Genomic DNA, 18,974 nt, shown 5'->3' on the forward strand with positions numbered 1-18,974 from the left:
ATCATCCTCCAGAGATGCTGAGGGTGGTACAAATGTCTTCTGGAGATGATGGGGGTTGTATTTTTCCCTCCATACATACTGAAGGTTGAACAATTGCAGCCTATAGCTGCTGCAGTCTTGCCTGTAGGGTGGTATAGATTTAAAGGGGTTCTCCACCATAAGATGAATTTAGTCAGACAGTAATGGACATGCTTAGGAAGGAACCGTGCTTGTCTTGGGGCTAAATGGCTGCATTGTAAGTCCACCATGACGCTGCAGTTTTCTTTTTTGCAATGGCGATTTCCTGTTGGAGTTCCCCCCCTCCAACTACACGCCCCATGATTCCTTTTTTGTAAGTGTGAGGTCACTTTTCTCCCTCCCACACATTGGTCACCCCACTCATTGCAGCACAGCAAGGCTCCCTTCCATGTGTTCTGTGCTGGAAAATATAATTCCCTGCAGCCCTGTGGAGAATAATCTCCCTCCCACACGGTCACTCCATCCATTGAAGCACAGACACGCTCCCTTTCAACACCTGACTAGTGAGGTAATGTCTCAGGCCGCACTGCCACCTAGGAAAAGCCTGAGACAACACTCATTTTGTAAGCTTCTAAAAATGAACATCGGGGCAAACACACATAAGAATTGGAAGACCAGCCATCAAACACAGGTACAGACACTATATTATGAACTACACTAACTTTACAGACCCTGTAGCATAGTCAAATAAAAACAAAATCCCAGAATACCCCATTTAAGCACTGCTGTTTTAAAAAGGAAAAATATTTGTGTGCCTAGTGTATTACTAAGAGGAGAGTGGGGTTTAGGAAGAGATGTAACTTTCTGACTTTTTTTCCTGCTCGCCCTGTTTTAATACATTTTTTTATATCTGATTATATATATATATATATGTATATATATATACTGTATATATCATTGTTCATCTGGTACTGTGTCAAATTTTGGAACAGGATGACATTAAAGGGGATACTCGCTGGAAAACATTTGTAAATAATTTCTGTTTAAAAATTTTAATCCTTCCAGTACTTATCAGCTGATGTATGCTCCACAAGAAGTTCTTTTCTTTTTTGAATGTCCTTTCTGTCTGACCACAGTGCTCTCTGCTGACACCTCTGTCCGTGTCAGGAACTGTCCAGAATAGGAGCAAATCCCCATAGCAAACCTCTCCTGTTCTGGACAGTTCCTGACATGGACAGAGGTGTCAGTAGAATGCACTGTGGTCAGACTAGAAAGAACTTTCTGTGGAGCATACAGCAGCTGATAAGTACTGGAGGGATTACGATTTTTAAATAGAAGTAATTTACAAATCTGTGTAACTTTCTGGCATCAGTTGATTTAAAAAAATAAATAAATAAAAACAACATTTTTTTATAGCGGAGTACCCCATTAAGGACAATCCTTCACCCATGGTTTCCCTAGAGGTTTCCTCCACAGGGGGGTTTCTATTCCTGAGTGCACTCTTTATAAGTCAAGGATTTGCCATGTTGATCAGCATTCATAGATTCTGCCTGGACATGAGTTAAAGGGGTACTCTGCCCCTGGCATCTAATCCCCTATCTAAAGGATAGGGGATAAGATGTTAGATCGCCGCTGCTGGGGACCCCAGGGATCGCTGCTGCGGCCCCCCGCCATCATTACTGCGCAGAGCGAGTTCGTAATGGCTCCGCCCCTCATTACATCACGGCCCGTCCCCTTAATGCAAGTCTATGGAAGGGGGCGTAACGACCGCCACGCCCCCTCCCATAGACTTGTATTTACGGGGCGGGCCGTGAAGTAACGATGCTCCGGCCCCTGTATTGCCCATCATTACGTTCAGAGCGATCTCGCTCTGCGCAGTAATGATAGCGGGGTGCTGCAGCAGCGATACCCGGGGTCCCCAGCAGCGGGACCCCGGAGATATGACATCTTATCCTCTATCCTTTGGATAGGGGATAGGATGTCTAGGGGCGGAGTACCCCTTTAAAGGGGTACTCCAGTGGAAAACATTTTTTTTTTTCATCCATTGGTGCCAGAAAGTTAAACAGATTTGTAAATTAGGGAAATGTAGATATGTGTAGCTCAACCACAGAAAAATGAGCGAGGTTAACTAAAAACTCTCCCCCACAGAGAGATGCAGAAAAGTGAAAAAATAGAATATTAGTCCTCAGCTCAATATCAGAAAAAAGATTAATGGGGGATGTCTGGTATCAATAATAGAGAAAAAACACAATTAATGTATAAATGGTATTTAATAAATATTAAATAGTGCGTACCCGCAGGGCCCTACGGTAGCGCACAATTAGTTAAAAAAGAAATATAAAATACAACAAGTAGTTACACTACAGAGCGAGTGTATCTATTATGGCTAACAGCCGTATAATGATACACTGGATGATACACTGGGTGATGATGTGTTACTCTGATCAGAATGATAGTAAATTCAGTGTGCACAAAAATAAGAATAAAAATAAAACGTTCCTCCTGGAAAGAAAAATAGTTTGATAGAAAAAATGGATGATACAAGAAAAATAAGTCCTGAAAAATAAGTCCTGAAAATGAAAAGTGACAGTCCTGTAAATGATGGAATTATGACCTGTAGGATGGATCCTATAAAAATAATGTCCTGCAAAAAATAATGTCCTGCAAAAAATCGTATACTGTATATGATGATACCATATGAATTGTTTGAATAGTGGATATTGCAATTAAATCGCTGTTGCCGGTTTCTCCACTCCACAGCCTACAGATAGAAATAAAGTCACTGGCACGATTGTGCCACTCACCGCACCGCTGGTGGACAGATGGACGATGAACAAATAAGCTCTAGCCGGGGCGGCGTGATGGTCGCGGGATATACAGCCGTTCTCACCGGCGAGCTGTCCCTTGGCGTCAGGTGTACTCTAGCCGGGGCGGAGTGTTGGTCGCAGAATATCCAGCCGCTCTCACCGGCGAGTTAACTCTTGGCGTCTGACGTAGCAGGTCAGCTGATGGCAGGTCAGCTGACCTTGTGCGGGAGGTTAGTTGGTGCTAAATGATGTTGTATAGTAATACTGCATGCAGATAGAGATGTTGATCCAATGGTGGAGGGTTCTACACCGGTTCAGCAGATGAGTTTAAGTACCGGACCATGTAATGAATGGATAGTGGTGACTGAGATTGAGCCTCTTTTATTGGTCTAGTTCACACTACAGCTGCGGTTATACAAGCATCTATCGGATAGTTCCTCTCTGGAGAGATTTCATCCACTATCCATTCATTACATGGTCCGGTACTTAAACTCATCTGCTGAACCGGTGTAGAACCCTCCACCATTGGATCAACATCTCTATCTGCATGCAGTATTACTATACAACATCATTTAGCACCAACTAACCTCCCGCACAAGGTCAGCTGACCTGCCATCAGCTGACCTGCTACGTCAGACGCCAAGAGTTAACTCGCCGGTGAGAGCGGCTGGATATTCTGCGACCAACACTCCGCCCCGGCTAGAGTACACCTGACGCCAAGGGACAGCTCGCCGGTGAAAACGGCTGTATATCCCGCGACCATCACGCCGCCCCGGCTAGAGCTTATTCGTCCATCGTCCATCTGTCCACCAGCGGTGCGGTGAGTGGCACAATCGTGCCAGTGACTTTATTTCTATCTGTAGGCTGTGGAGTGGAGAAACCGGCAACAGCGATTTAATTGCAATATCCACTATTCAAACAATTCATATGGTATCATCATATACAGTATACGATTTTTTGCAGGACATTATTTTTTGCAGGACATTATTTTTATAGGATCCATCCTACAGGTCATAATTCCATCATTTACAGGACTGTCACTTTTCATTTTCAGGACTTATTTTTCAGGACTTATTTTTCTTGTATCATCCATTTTTTCTATCAAACTATTTTTCTTTCCAGGAGGAACGTTTTATTTTTATTTTTATTTTTGTGCACACTGAATTTACTATCATTCTGATCAGAGTAACACATCATCACCCAGTGTATCATCCAGTGTATCATTATACGGCTGTTAGCCTTAATAGATACACTCGCTCTGTAGTGTAACTACTTGTTGTATTTTATATTTCTTTTTTAACTAATTGTGCGCTACCGTAGGGCCCTGCGGGAACGCACTATTTAATATTTATTAAATACCATTTATACATTAATTGTGTTTTTTTCTCTATTATTGATACCAGACATCCCCCATTAATCTTTTTTCTGATATTGAGCTGAGGACTAATATTCTATTTTTTCAGATTTGTAAATGACTTTATTAAAAAATCTTTATCCTTCCAGTACTTATTAGGAGCTGTATGCTACAGAGGAAATTCTTTTCTTTTTGAATTTCCTTTTTGTCTTATCCACTCTCTGCAGACACCTAATGCCCATATAAGGAACTGTCCAGAGCAGGAGAAAATCCTCATAGCAAACCTATGCTGCTCTGGACAGTTCCTGATACGGACTGAGGTGTCAGCAGAGAGCACTGTGGACAAGACAAAAAATAAATAAAAAATTCCTCTGTAGCATACAGCTGCTAATAAGCACTGGAAGGATAAAGATGTTTTAATAGAAGTCATTTACAAATCTGTTTAACTTTTTGGCACCAGTTCATAAATAAAATTTAAAAAAAATTAGTTTTCCACTAGAGTACCCCTTTAAATGTATAATCAATATGATAGGGGTTGCATGTGGTTTGGCTGTTCACGAGTAAGATGAAAGTTGCAGGTAAGTTATGGTAGACCAAATTTGCTTAAAAGAGAATATTGAATGGGCAATCTAATAAAAATAAAACTACTTTTGATAAGTTGTAGAGACATATTAAAAGGTCTGAGTGTTCACCCCCCGACCAATCACTAGATTGAGCCAGGAGAAGCCTCTTATCTCCCAACTCTGCCTATGGCTGGGTTCACATCACGTTTTTGCCATACTGTTTTCAATCCATTTTTCTAAAGAAAACCGTATTGGCAAAACAACGGATGGAACAGTATGGAAAAAAGTAAACCGTATACGTTTTTAAACAGTATACTGTTATTAAAAGTGCATACAGTTCCGTCAGTTTTTATAGAAAAAAAAAACCAAAAGTTTTTGAAAATTTTGTCCATTTTTAATGGGAGGGGTTTTGGGTGGGGACTTTAGGATGCAAATGCGCATGTGCAAAGTAAAAACGTATACGTTTTTCCCGTATGGAACCGTATACATGTGCGTTTCCCATTGACGTCCATGTTAAAAAAAAACTTATGCGGTTGCGTGTTTGACCACGATTTTGTCTCCGGTTTAAAAACCGTACTTCAACCGCATACTTTTTTTTTTAACATGGACGTCAATGGGAAACGCACATGTATACGGTTCCATATGGGAAAAACGTATACGTTTTTACTTTGCACATGCGCATTTGCATCCCAAAGTCCCCACCCAAGACCCCTCCCATTAAAAATGTACAACATTTTCAAAAACTTCTGTTTTTTTTTTCTATAAAAACTGACGGAACTGTATGCACTTTTAAAAACAGTATACTGTTTAAAAACGCATACGGTTTACTTTTTTCCATACTGTTCCATCCGTTTTTTTGCCTTACGGTTTTCTTTAGAAAAACGGATTGAAAACAGTATGGCAAAAACGTGATGTGCTCAGCCGCTCAGCGCTCAGTGCTCAGCCGTGTGCGTCTCTTCCCTGAGTGCTCAGACCCGACTGATCAAACTTCTGACTTCTGTAGGACAAGTCAAATATTTATTTTTTATGACAGGTCCATGTTAAACCTCATGGTGGTGTACAGGCTGAGATTAAAGGGGTGCCAGACCTGGTGCCAGAAAGTTAAACAGATTTGTAAATTACTTCTATTAAAAAATCTTAATCCTTCCAGTACTTATTAGCTGCTGAATACTACAGAGGGAATTCTTTTCTTTTTGGAACACAGAGCTCTCTGCTGACATCACGAGCACAGTGCTCTCTGCTGACATCTCTGTCCAGGGTAGGAGAAAGAACTGTCCAGGGTAGGAGAAAATCCCCATAGCAAACATATGCTGCTCTGGACCTTTCCTAAAATGCACAGAGATGTCAGCAGAGAGCACTGTGGTCATGATGTCAGCAGAGAGCTCTGTGTTCCAAAAAGAAAATACTTTTCTCTGTAGTATTCAGCAGCTAATAAGTACTGGAAGGATTACAAATCTGTTTAACTTTCAGGCACCAATTTAATTAAATTTAAAATTCCCTTTAAGGGTGGGCACAGTGGTTAAAGGGATACTCCGCCCCTAGACATCTTATCCTCTATCCAAAGGATAGTGGATAAAATGTCTAATCGCGGGGGGTCCCGCCGCTGGGGACCCCCGCGATCTCGGCTGTGGCACCCCAGACATCTGTTGCACGGTGCAAACTTTGCTCCATGCTGGATGACTGGTGATGCGGGGCGGAGGCGTGTGACATCACGGTCACGCCCTGCTTGTGATGTCACGGCCACACCCCCTCAATGCAAGTCTACGGGAGGGGGCGTGACATCCGTCACGCCCCCTCCCGTAGACTTGCATTGAGGGGGCGTTGCCGTAACCTCACGAGCGGGGCGTGGCCGTGGCGCCCTGTGCCTCTGGCGCTGGGTGCAGCAGGGGGACCCCCGCGATCAGATATCTTATCCCCTATCCTTTGGATAGGGGATAAGATGTCTAGGGGCGGGGTACCCCTTTAAGCACAGGAGTGAGGATCTTTAGTACGGTCTTAAAGTGTCCTTAAAGTGTTACTGTCAAATAAGATGGACTCTATTTTTATTGGCACACAGCACTTCTGATCCATGTAGAGACGTCTCTTTACCCCCTTGAGCACAGTGGGGCTCCATATTCTGCCCCCTCATATATGAGGATCGCTGGTGCACCCACTGGACAAGCTGTCCCTGCCTGATCTCCACTGGACAAGCTGTCCCTGCCTGATCTCCACTGGACAAGCTGTCCCTGCCTGATCTCCACTGGACAAGCTGTCCCTGCCTGATCTCCACTGGACAAGCTGTCCCTGCCTGATCTCCACTGGACAAGCTGTCCCTGCCTGATCTCCACTGGACAAGCTGTCCCTGCCTGATCTCCACTTGACAAGCTGTCCCTGCCTGATCTCCACTGGACAAGCTGTCCCTGCCTGATCTCCACTGGACAAGCTGTCCCTGCCTGATCTCCACTGGACAAGCTGTCCCTGCCTGATCTCCACTGGACAAGCTGTCCCTGTCTGATCTCCACTGGACAAGCTGTCCCTGAACTCTTATTCACTCTATGCTGCAGTCCCCAGCCCTGTGTAGGCTGTCTATGAAATGTCCTGCATTAAGGACCGGTATACACATGTCTACTATATTTGACTATTATCAAAATTATTAAAACACCCTCTGAATAAGAAACTGTGTCAATTCTGCACATAGTGTGAACTGACCCCCAACCCACTTATGTGTCTAATCATTTCCCCCTGGGTGACCTCCAGCGCCAGCAGCCTAATTAGATAACCAGGTGCAGTGATCTGACTCCACCCCCTCTCTCTGCAAAACCAGAGGATTCATGGGAGATGGAGGCAGCGTTAGGAGATCATTTCTGTTCTAAAATAGAATCAAGAAGGCTTAAAGGGGTACGGGATAGGGGATAAGATGTTAGATCGCCGCGGTCCCGCTGCTGGGGACCCCCGAGATCGCCGCTGCGGCACCGCGCTATCAATACTGCACAGAGCGGGTTCACTCTGTGCATAATGACGGGCGATACAGGAGCCGGAGCAGCGTGACATCATGGCTCCGCCCCCTCATGACATCACAGCCCGTCCCCTTAATGCAAGTCTATGGCAGGGGGCGTGGCGATTGCCACGCCCCCTCCCATAGACTTGTATTGAGGGGGCGGGCCGTGACATCACGAGGGGGCGGAGCCGTGACATAATGATGCTCCGGACCCTGTATCGCCCGTCATTACACGCAGAGCGAACTCGCTCTGTGCAGTAATGATAGCGGGGTGCCGCAGCCGAGATCCCAGGGGTCCCCAGCAGCGGGACCCCGGCGATCTGACATCTTATCCCCTATCCTTTAGATAGGGGATAAGATGTCTAGGGGCGGAGTACCCCTTTAAACCCCATGCCTGCCATGTCAGCTAAAACAGGTAAGCACAAGGCATACACAAGAACCCTTTACAATATTGTCTAATGATAACAACCTATGCTATTCCGGAGTGCTTTTTTACACTGGGGCTGCACTTTACTGCGCTGCAGTAATTCATAGATATAGTCTTACCGATCTCTGCTAGTTTTTGAGCAGGAGTTCTATGACATCCAGACTGAAGAGATATTTAGAAGTCACAGAGTAAGTAAGTACGAAGAGGACATCGAGGCGATAAGACGCGCTCACTCAGAAATGACTTTATGGCAATGGAAGACATAAATGCAACATGTGATCCAGCTAATGTCTACAACCCCCCGTCCCCCCTCCCGCTCCCATACATCCTCGTAATAACCCAAAAAATCGTCCTCCATCTTTTAGTTTTTAAATCAAACATTATGTTTTCTGCAGCGGGAGCCATATTCCGAACACTCCATAAAAGGAGGAGAGTTAATTTCTGCTTGGCTCCAGGGCGAAGGATTTCAGGCGTGATGAATACATTGCTGTAATGTAACTTAAAAACAACCGAAAAATACTCAGCCTTGATATGGCCACACTGTTTCCCAACCAGGGTGCCTCCAGCTGCTGCAAATTTACAACTCCCAGCATGCTAAGCAGCAGGTATCATGGTCTGGGCAGTGGATGGGAGACCAACAGCAATGCTCAGAGCAGTGTTTCCCACCACTGTGCCTCCAGCTGTTGCAAAACTACAACTCCCAGCATGCTAAGAAGCAGGTGTCATGGTCTGGGCAGTTAATGGGAGACCAACAGCAATGCTCAGAGCAGTGTTTTCCAACCAGTAAACCTCCAGCTGTTACAAAACTACAACTCCCAGCATGCTAAGAAGCAGGTGTCATGGTCTGGGCAGTGGATGGGAGACCAACAGCAATGCTCAGAGCAGTGTTTTCCAACCAGTAAACCTCCAGCTGTTACAAAACTACAACTCCCAGCATGCTAAGCAGCAGGTATCATGGTCTGGGCAGTGAATGGGAGACCAACAGCAATGCTCAGAGCAGTGTTTTCCAACCAGTAAACCTCCAGCTGTTACAAAACTACAACTCCCAGCATGCTAAGCAGCAGGTATCATGGTCTGGGCAGTGAATGGGAGACCAACAGCAATGCTTAGAGCTGTGTTTCACAACCAGAGTGCCTCCATATGTTGCATGTGCCTGTGGCTGTCCGGGCATGATGGGCTGGGAGTTGTAGTCTTGCAACCCCTGGAAGCACCCCTGGTTAGGAAACACTAGTATAGGATGATAGAAGGAATTGCTATTCACACTCCCCATGCAGAATGATTTTGCTGGTTCTTTAGTTTTGCATCTGGAGGTCCACAGTTTGGAGGCCACTGTTTTAGGAGGTTTCCCCTTTTGCACAGTCATTTTTGCCATGTATGCGGTTTTCACCATGCGGTGAACCCAGCCTTAGTCTGGGCAGGAGTTCATCAGGTCAGTTCCTCTGCAGTGCCTCCACAGGAAAAATAAGGTATTACACCATTGCCATCAATATCAATGGGTTCTCCATGTAATGTATGAGCATGCAAGTTCTCCAGAGCCCTTTTAAAAATGAAAGCAGCGATCTGATTGGTTGCTATGGGCAACTGGGCACCTTTTCCTCTGCACAGGTTTTAATAAATCGGTTTTAATAAATCGATAAATAAATAGATGTGGCTTTGCAGGGAGAGGGGGTGGAGTCTTATCACTGCACCTGGTCATCATTTTAGGCTGCTGGTGTTGGAGGTCACTCAGGGGAACTGGGTTGAGGTCAGTTCACATTATGTGCAGTTTTGAAGCAATTTCTCATTCAAAGTTTGTTGTGTAAGTGATTTAACCTATAACCCCAAATGAAGATGTTTTATGAAGATTTGATGTTTTAGGCTTTGTTTGATCATCAAATTATTACTGCATTTGGCCTGTTTTTCCTGTAAAAATGACAAATGAAAAATGTAATTTGCACAATTGTGGTAAAATAGCACTATATGGGGAAAATCCCAGCAAAAAAACAAACATAAAAAAAAAAAAAAAAGCTTAAAATCAATGGAGATATATAACTACAATATATTTTCAAATCCTATAGCAGCAGTATACAGATAGAGCTGGAGGGGAGGTGTATAACTACTATATATCCTGATCCCATAGAGATAGCAGCAGTATACAGAAAGAGCTGGAGGGGAGGTGTATAACTATTATAAATCTTGATCCCATAGAGATAGCAGCAGTATACAGATAGAGCTGGAGGGGAGGTGTATAACTACTATATATCCTGATCCCATAGAGATAGCAGCAGTATATAGATAGAGCTGGAGGGGAGGTGTATAACTACTATATATCCTAATCCCATAGAGATAGCAGCAGTATACAGAAAGAGCTGGAGGGGAGGTGTATAACTATTATAAATCTTGATCCCATAGAGATAGCAGCAGTATACAGATAGAGCTGGAGGGGAGGTGTATAACAATTATATATCTTGATCCTATAGAGATAGCAGTAGTATACAGATAGAGCTGGAGGGGAGGTGTATAACTACTATATATCCTGATCCCATAGAGATAGCAGCAGTATATAGATAGAGCTGGAGGGGAGGTGTATAACTACTATATATCCTGATCCCATAGAGATAGCAGCAGTATACAGATAGATCTGGAGGGGAGGTGTATAACTACTATATTTCCTGATCCCAAAGAGATTGCAGCAGCAGTATACAGATAGAGCTGGAAGATTGCAGGAGGGATCTGATGATTTCATCCTGTAGTTCATAGGATGTCAGTTGACATAGGACTCCTCACTTCCTTTGCCATATTAAACACTGTGAGTGAGACCAGTGATCATATGACCCAGTTACAGTAATGAAATTACTGGAATGCAGCTTAGCTGGCATAAAATAGATGGTGCTGTAGGACTAGTGATGGTGAGTGTGTGTGATAGGGTCAAACCCTGGCACCATAGTCTAGATCTTTGCTGATCCCCCCTCTCTACTCTGCCATTTCGATTTTTTGGATGAATTCCCTCTAACCAGTCCTGCAGTTCTGCTCCTCATATAATGACTTTATGGGTCTCCTATTTCCGTTCTGGGAACATATGTGCCATATAACTCCGGCTCTGGTAATGAGGTATAATGCTCCGATCCGAACATTACTGATTTGCACAGAACGTCGTCCGGTTAGCGAGGAAGGTTTTACAAGCTCGTTCCTTCAGATTGGGTTTCTAAAGAAAGAAATGTACAGTATTAAAAATAATGAATTAAAATGGTAAAATATGAAACCTAAAAGCTACAGCGGGTCTATGAAGGATGACGGCTTAATGTCCTCCCGAGGCTCCGGAGAGGAGGAGAGAATCCGGCAAATGCCGGAAAATATGATGAGACATAATATCCGCCATTACGGCTGTTCAGTATGGCGGTATTACAGATATGAGCGCGTCTTCATCTGTGTGCTGGAGAGCAGAGCTACGACAAAGAGCGTCTCCTGCCCTGGAGGACCCATAATGTCTGTACACTACATAGACAGCCTATTCATTTCAATGAGAACGGTGTAATGCTTCATGTCACCTGTGGTGGTGCTGCAGGGAAACTGAACACTTCCCTGCAGATTGGTGGGAAATTATTTGATCAATTGATCATTTGAGGAGCCAAAAAAAGAGATGATCTAGGGACAACCCCTTTCACCCTTCCACAGGGGGTTAAAGGAGCAGTAGACCTGAATGTCATTACAAAGAATAACAAGGCGGCTGATCACTTCAGTCTGGTTCCTTGTTGGAAAAAAATTCTGTATATTTATGGAAGGTGGGGTTGAACCTCCAGGAGTTTGTTTTAGGCCAACCTCTTAAAATAGAATCAGCAACATGGCAGAAAGGAGTAGAAGAAAGGATCACATGACCTTAGGGAATACCATAATGCCTTTTATACAGCTCTCCCAGCCAATCAGGAGGCAGTATAGGGGTGATGTCAGATCCACAATAAGATTCTATGCATGTAGCTTTAGCAGAAAATTTTGGAATAGCAGGTAGTAGGTGAAGATCTCTGTGAGGGACAGTGAGCAGTGAACAACACAGATAAGAGTAGGATCACACAGACACTATGGGGGGGAATTTATCATTGTCTGTGTAAATCAAGATCTTTTTACCCCCCATTTGCCTGGGCGAATCTCCTGTGTACTCCGCCCACATTTATCAAAAAGAGTGCACTTCTTCATGAATTGCACAGCAGCCTAAATGTAGACAAAGTGTGATTTCTGGTGTGATTTGTGACAATTTCGCATTCACTTAAAGAGGTCCCAGAGGTCGAACCCCCCGTGATCCATATGCGAATGATAGGGGATCAGTTATAGTTCACAGGGGGGGGGCGGATCCGACCTCTGGGACCCCCTGCGATTTCCTGTATGGGGCCCCGGCAGGCCACAGGAAGGGAGCGTTCCGTCCCCACATGACAAAAGTCATTAACAAAAGTCACCTTATGTTGAATGACACCTTTAACCTTAAGTTTGCCTTAAAAACAGCATAAAATTCTATAGATATCCTCCTAGGTGACCTCACAGTGTTATATATAGGGTTTTTAGGAGTTTGGTGTTCTACATGAGATTTAGGGCTATTGGTAAAGTTCAGGTTTGATTCAAAACTAGTTTGGTCCGGACAATATGTTTTTGCAGAAATTTAGTGAACCTGCCCAAAAAAAAACAAAAAACTTTTCAAACGTTTGCTGATCACCAACCGCATTAAAGGGGTACTTCACCCTTAGACATCTTATCCCCTATCCAAAGGATAGGGGATAAGATGTCTGATCGCGGGGGTCCCGCCACTGGGGACTCCCGTGATCGCGGCTGTGGCACCCCAGACATCTGATGCATGGAGCAAACTTTGCTCCGTGCCGAATGACTGGCGATGCGGGGCGGAGGCTGGTAATGTCACAGCCATGTGCTGTCATGGCCACACCCCCTCAATGCAAGTCTATAGGAGGGGGCGTGACGGCAGTCACGCCCCCTCCTATAGACTTGCATTGAGGGGGTGTGGCAGTGACGTCATGAGCTGGGTGCGACCGTGACGTCACAAGCCTTCGTCGCTGCACCCGACGCTCTAAACGAACGACAGATGCAGGACGGAGATCATTGGGGTCCTCAGCGGCAGGACCCCCGCGATCAGACATCTTATCCCCTTACCTTTGGATAGGCGATAAGATGTCTAGGGGCGGAGTACCCCTTTAAGGTTTACCCACAAAACAATGTAATTGTGCTCATCATGTCCCTGTTGTGTTATTTTGTGTGCGCCACCTAGAGGTGTGGGGGATAACATTGCAGGTGACTAAAAAAAAAAAAAAAATTATGTTTTTTTTCCCTAGAACTTTCTAGAAACCCTTGAGTAAACAGTACACAGCCTCCTGATACAATGCCCTTTGCAATCAGCCATTATCGGTAATGGATAACTTCTAGCGAACTGCAGGCAATTATTTCTAAATTCATTATATAATCAGTATAATTAAAACCCAAACTCTGGCGGCTTAATAACACAGACAGATAGGAATCATTAATCAGCTCCAGACGGGGGGATTCTATTTAGGATCAGACATGATTTCAGGCACCAGTGATCCTGGATGGATGTGGGGGGGTTAAAATCCTCCGAGTATCATTGAGAAGAGCGCATCGAGCCGTAATGGATTCCAGTACAATATCCGACACATCAAGCCACCGCCCCCTCTGACCGCGGGGCCGCAACCCCAACCCCAAGGGCCCATAATTCTAAATGTTATTACACAAAATGCATTATTTCTCTACATTTACTGGATTTTATTCTCATGTTTTGATATCCAGGCAGCGCTGTCTATATTACTTATCCTGATGTAAATCCCAACACGATAGCAATAAAAAATAATACACGACCGAGAGAAATTCTATTCAGTTATATAATTCTATTGCCTGATATTCCTGTCCAAAGTAGTTATAATTTTGTATATAGGAGCAGTATTATAGTAGTTATATTCCTGTATATAGGAGCAGTATTATAGTAGTTATATTCTTGTATATAGGAGCAGTATTATAGTAGTTATAGTCTTGTATATAGGAGGCAGTATTATAGTAGTTATATTCTTGTATATAGGAGCAGTATTATAGTAGTTATATTCTTGTATATAGAAGCAGTATTATAGTAGTTATATTCTTGTATATAGGAGCAGTATTATAGTAGTTATATTCTTGTATATAGGAGCAGTATTATAGTAGTTATATTCTTGTATATAGGAGCAGTATTCTAGTAGTTATATTCTTGTATATAGGAGCAGTATTATAGTAGATATATTCTTGTATATAGGAGCAGTATTATGGTAGTTATATTCTTGTATATAGGAGCAGTATTATAGTAGTTATATTCTTTTATATAGGAGCAGTATTATAGTAATTATATTCTTGTATATAGGAGCAGTATTATAGTAGTTATATGCCTGTATATAGGAGTCAGTATTATAGTAGTTATATTCTTGTATATAGGAGCAGTATTATAGTAGTTATATTCTTGTATATAGGAGCAGTATTATAGTAGTTATATTCTTGTATATAGGAGTATTATAGTAGTTATATTCTTGTATATAGGAGCAGTATTATAGTAGTTATATTCTTGTATATAGAAGCAGTATTATAGTAGTTATATTCTTGTATATAGGAGCAGTATTATAGTAGTTATATTCTTGTATATAGGAGCAGTATTATCGTAGTTATATTCTTGTATATAGGAGCAGTATTATAGCAGTTATAGTCTTATATATAGGAGCAGTATTATAGTAGTTATATTCCTGTATATAGGAGCAGTATTATCGTAGTTATATTCTTGTATATAGGAGCAGTATTATAGTAGTTATATTCTTGTATATAGGAGCAGTATTATAGTAGTTATATTCTTGTATATAGGAGCAGTATTATCGTAGTTATATTCTTGTATATAGGAGCAGTATTATAGTAGTTATGTTCTTGTATATAGGAGCAGTATTATAGTAGTTATATTCTTGTATATAGGAGCAGTATTATAGTAGTTATATTCTTGTATATAGGAGCAGCACTATAATAGTTATATTCTTGTATATAGGGGCAGTATTATAGTAGCTGTATTTTTGCATATGAGGGCAGTATTATAATAGTTATAATCATGTTTACAGGAGACAGTGTAATGGTTGTAATATATACATGTTTGGTTTGTTCTAGAAGTTTTTAGTTTTGTTAGGTATTGTATCTTTCATCTACCACCTTAATTTTAATGGATGAGTTAACAACCATTCAAACATTGTCAATAATACTGAAGTATATCTGGTAGCATGTAGAGAGGATGGGATAGGTGTAAATGCTGGAGGACTATCTTTTATTGAGATTAGTAAAGGAAGAACATTGGAATCCACAGGTGAGTCTTAGAAACTTTTTATAATGTGTTTATAAAAATCCCTTTACCCAGCAGGAGGTTCGGAGTTATCGATCAAATACTTTGTTCTGAAAATATACCGTATGCGTTCGCTCCCTCTACACCGGGGAGGAAGCAGATGTGCGTAATTTACAAATTTTTTATTTATTTTTTTTACATTTTTTATGTCTTAGATTTCAGCTGTAATTTCGAATCCCACTGTGACCTGGAACAGTCTCCTGCTCAGAATAACAACACATGGAGAGTCACCAATGCGGAGGAGTTATCCAGGCACAAAATCTTGGCTGGTCCACCCGGAGATTATTCCGAGAACTCCACAAGGGGTAGGAAAAACTTTCTGATTGACGGATTTGATCTCCTTTGGGAGAAGCTTGACTTATGTATCAATGATGGGTTTGTTTTAGAAGTTCCACCATGTTGTCCACCTCACGTGCGAGTCAACTTCTCTCGATAGTTTGGATATCTAAGGTAGAAAAATATCTCGGCAACGTGAGTTGAAATTTGTTCAGTGAGGGGATAGGTTGGACATGGTAAAAAAGATTGGATTTCAAGGGGTACTCCGCCCCTAGACATCTAATCCCCTGCTCTCTGGTTCCGTATGCTATATCTTGCCTTGATATTCCTTTTTGTCGGTTAATGTGTTAACCCCCTCATGTTTTCGACTTGTATCCAGACTTTGTACAGTTTCCAGTTATTATTTTGACCCTGATGCTCCAGCACATAAATGCAGTGTGTGGACCGTCTTCGTAGTTGTAGATCCATCGCATAGGGCGGATATGCAATAGGAAGGGATAGCGGCTTTAGGGAAAGTTAGGGCACATTTATTCCTTGCCCTACATGACTTGATCATGACACTGGGAACCTTCAGAAGTTGCAAAAATAAAACTTCCAGCATGCCTGGACAGCCGTTGGCTGTCCGGGCATGCTGGAAGTTGTAGTTTTGCAACCACTGAAGGTTAATAGTTTGAAGACCACAGTTCTGTGTTGTGATATGTCGAGCTGGCTTCATCTTTTAATCTTTGGTTCTCCTTATAATGTGTCTTTACTTAAGTTTTTACTGTGTTCGACATTCCTTTGGCTTTATTAAATCATACTGTTGTTATTTTGAGGGATACTCCACTGCCACAGCATTCGGAACGTGATGTCACAAGGGGTGTTGCCATGATTTCACGACCCCCGCAGCCTGCACCCAGCATTGGGAACAAAATGTTGCTAATGCTGGGGCAGTCGAGTACCCCTTTAAGCCATGTAAAACACATCACACATTTGTACTGGATTCAGCATGTTTTTTGTTGTTGTTGTTCGCTCCTGACGGAAAGTTGTAAGTGTGGTGTTGTCTCTCTCCTAGCAGGAAGTTGTGTAGTTCTCTCATTGTCAGTGTGATGTTCTCTAAGCAACTTTATGGTTCCTCCCTCTCTCCCGAGACGACCTATTATCCTATACTGGCTGGGGGTTGTAGGGTAATGGGGGTGTTGCGGTTCTGAATTATAAAGGGCGCTGTTAACCCTTGTCACTCGTGACGCCAGGGTGAGGGTTAAATACTGTAATGGTGCTGGGCCTATCGCCACCCTTCCCAAGAGCGATAGGTGAATGCGTAATAAATGGATTGTCCACAACCACTGTTTAACTGAAAACTTGCAGGAACTTTTACTGAAGATTTTCTGTAGCAGGCAATATCAATAACAATCCAGATAACAGAGTCTATTTGTAGTTGAGCAGCGATTGACAGTCGGTTGGGATCAGATAAGCTCAATTTAGCTTCAGAAAGATTCTGTTGCATAGATCCGCTGGATTTAGGGGTGCGTTTAGGTCCAGTGATCTTGCGGAGAGTAGCGGGGAATTGTAGATGTACAACAGCTTTGGTATAGGCCAAGGCTGCAAGGCTTTGGCCTAGTAAACGTACTTGTAAGTTGCGGAGGTCCTACCTCCATCAGTGATAGCAACCCAAGAGAGATTCTGCTTGCTTGGCAGCACAGGAACAAGAGAGAGAATAATTGCCGCAGCTCCCTTATATGGGCAGGGGCTGAGCCATTTTGGATTGGTCCATAACAACTGTCACTCACCGTTACACGGCATTATGGGTGAACACGTGACATAAGAACCACCAAAGGTCCTTCAACATACCATAGAGTTCTGAGTAGCGGATCACATGACCTAAGGTCCTGCGACACCAAACAAGTGAGTAATGAAATATACATATTTACAATGACAATATTTATAAATATTAACTTACTAAGGGGTGACTAGGGGCTAACTAGGGAAGCGGACCCCGACAGTCCTAGGGACTCTGACTTTGGGGACCCCCCCACCAAGGCACCGTATGAAATACGGTGCCGGGACACCACATATATATATATATATATATATATATATATTTATATATATATATATATATATATATATATATATATATATACAGTACAGACCAAAAGTTTGGACACCTTCTCATTCCGAGTTTTCTTTATTTTCATGACTATGAATATTGTAGATTCACACTGAAGGCATCAAAACTATGAATTAACACATGTGGAATTATATACATAACAAAAAAGTGGGAAAATCTGTCATATTCTAGGTTCTAGCTCCTTTTGCTTTGATTACTGCTTTGCACACTCTTGGCATTCTCTTGATGAGCTTCAAGAGGTAGTCACCTGAAATGGTCTCCAACAGTCTTGAAGGAGTTCCCATGATGCTTAGCCCTTCTTGGCCCTTTTTGCCTTCACTCTGCGGTCCAGCTCACCCCAAACCATCTGGATTGGGTTCAGGTCCGGTGACTGTGGAGGCCAGGTCATCTGGGGCCGCACCCATCACTCTCCTTCTTGGTCAAATAGCCCTTACACAGCCTGGAGGGGTTTGGGGTCATTGTCCTGTGGAAAAATAAATGTTGGTCCAACTAAACGCAAACCGGATGGAATAGCAGCCGCTGCAAGATGCTGCGGTAGCCATGCTGGGTCAGTATGCCTTCAATTTAGAATAAATCCCCAACAGTGTCACCAGCAAAGCCCCCCCCCCCCCACACCAGCACACCTCCTCCCCCACACCATCACACCTCCTCCTCCACACCATCACACCTCCTCCTCCACACCATCACACCTCCTCCTCCACACCATCACACCTCCTCCCCCACACCATCACACCTCCTCCTCCACACCATCACACCTCCTCCTCCACACCATCACACCTCCTCCTCCACACCATCACACCTCCTCCCCCACACCATCACACGTCCTCCTCCACACCAGCACACCTGTGAAGTGAAAACCATTTCAGGTGACTACCTCTTGAATCTCAACAAGAGAATCCAAGAGTGTGCAAAGCAGTAATCAAAGCAAAAGGTGGCTAGAACCTAGAATATGACATATTTTCAGTTGTTTCACACTTTTGTTATGTATATAATTCCACATGTGTTAATTCATAGTTTTGATGCCTTCAATGTGAATCTACAATTTTCATAGTCATGAAAATAAAGAAAACTCTGAATGAGAAGGTGTGTCCAAACTATTGGTCTGCACTGTATAT

The 18,974-nt window shown here is 43.0% G+C and overlaps 1 protein-coding gene across 1 annotated transcript in view; it reads left to right on the forward strand.

Moving 5' to 3' along the window:
* ALK (ALK receptor tyrosine kinase) overlaps positions 1-18,974 on the forward strand; it is a 1,017,868-nt gene that overhangs the window by 300,271 nt on the left and 698,623 nt on the right. Inside the window, exon 3 of the mRNA XM_056568555.1 lies at positions 15,629-15,778. Coding sequence (XP_056424530.1) covers positions 15,629-15,778 — 150 coding nt within the window. The remainder of the gene's footprint in view (positions 1-15,628; positions 15,779-18,974) is intronic.

This window comes from Hyla sarda, chromosome 3, assembly GCF_029499605.1.
Source record: "Hyla sarda isolate aHylSar1 chromosome 3, aHylSar1.hap1, whole genome shotgun sequence".
NCBI classification, from domain to species: Eukaryota; Metazoa; Chordata; class Amphibia; order Anura; family Hylidae; genus Hyla; species Hyla sarda.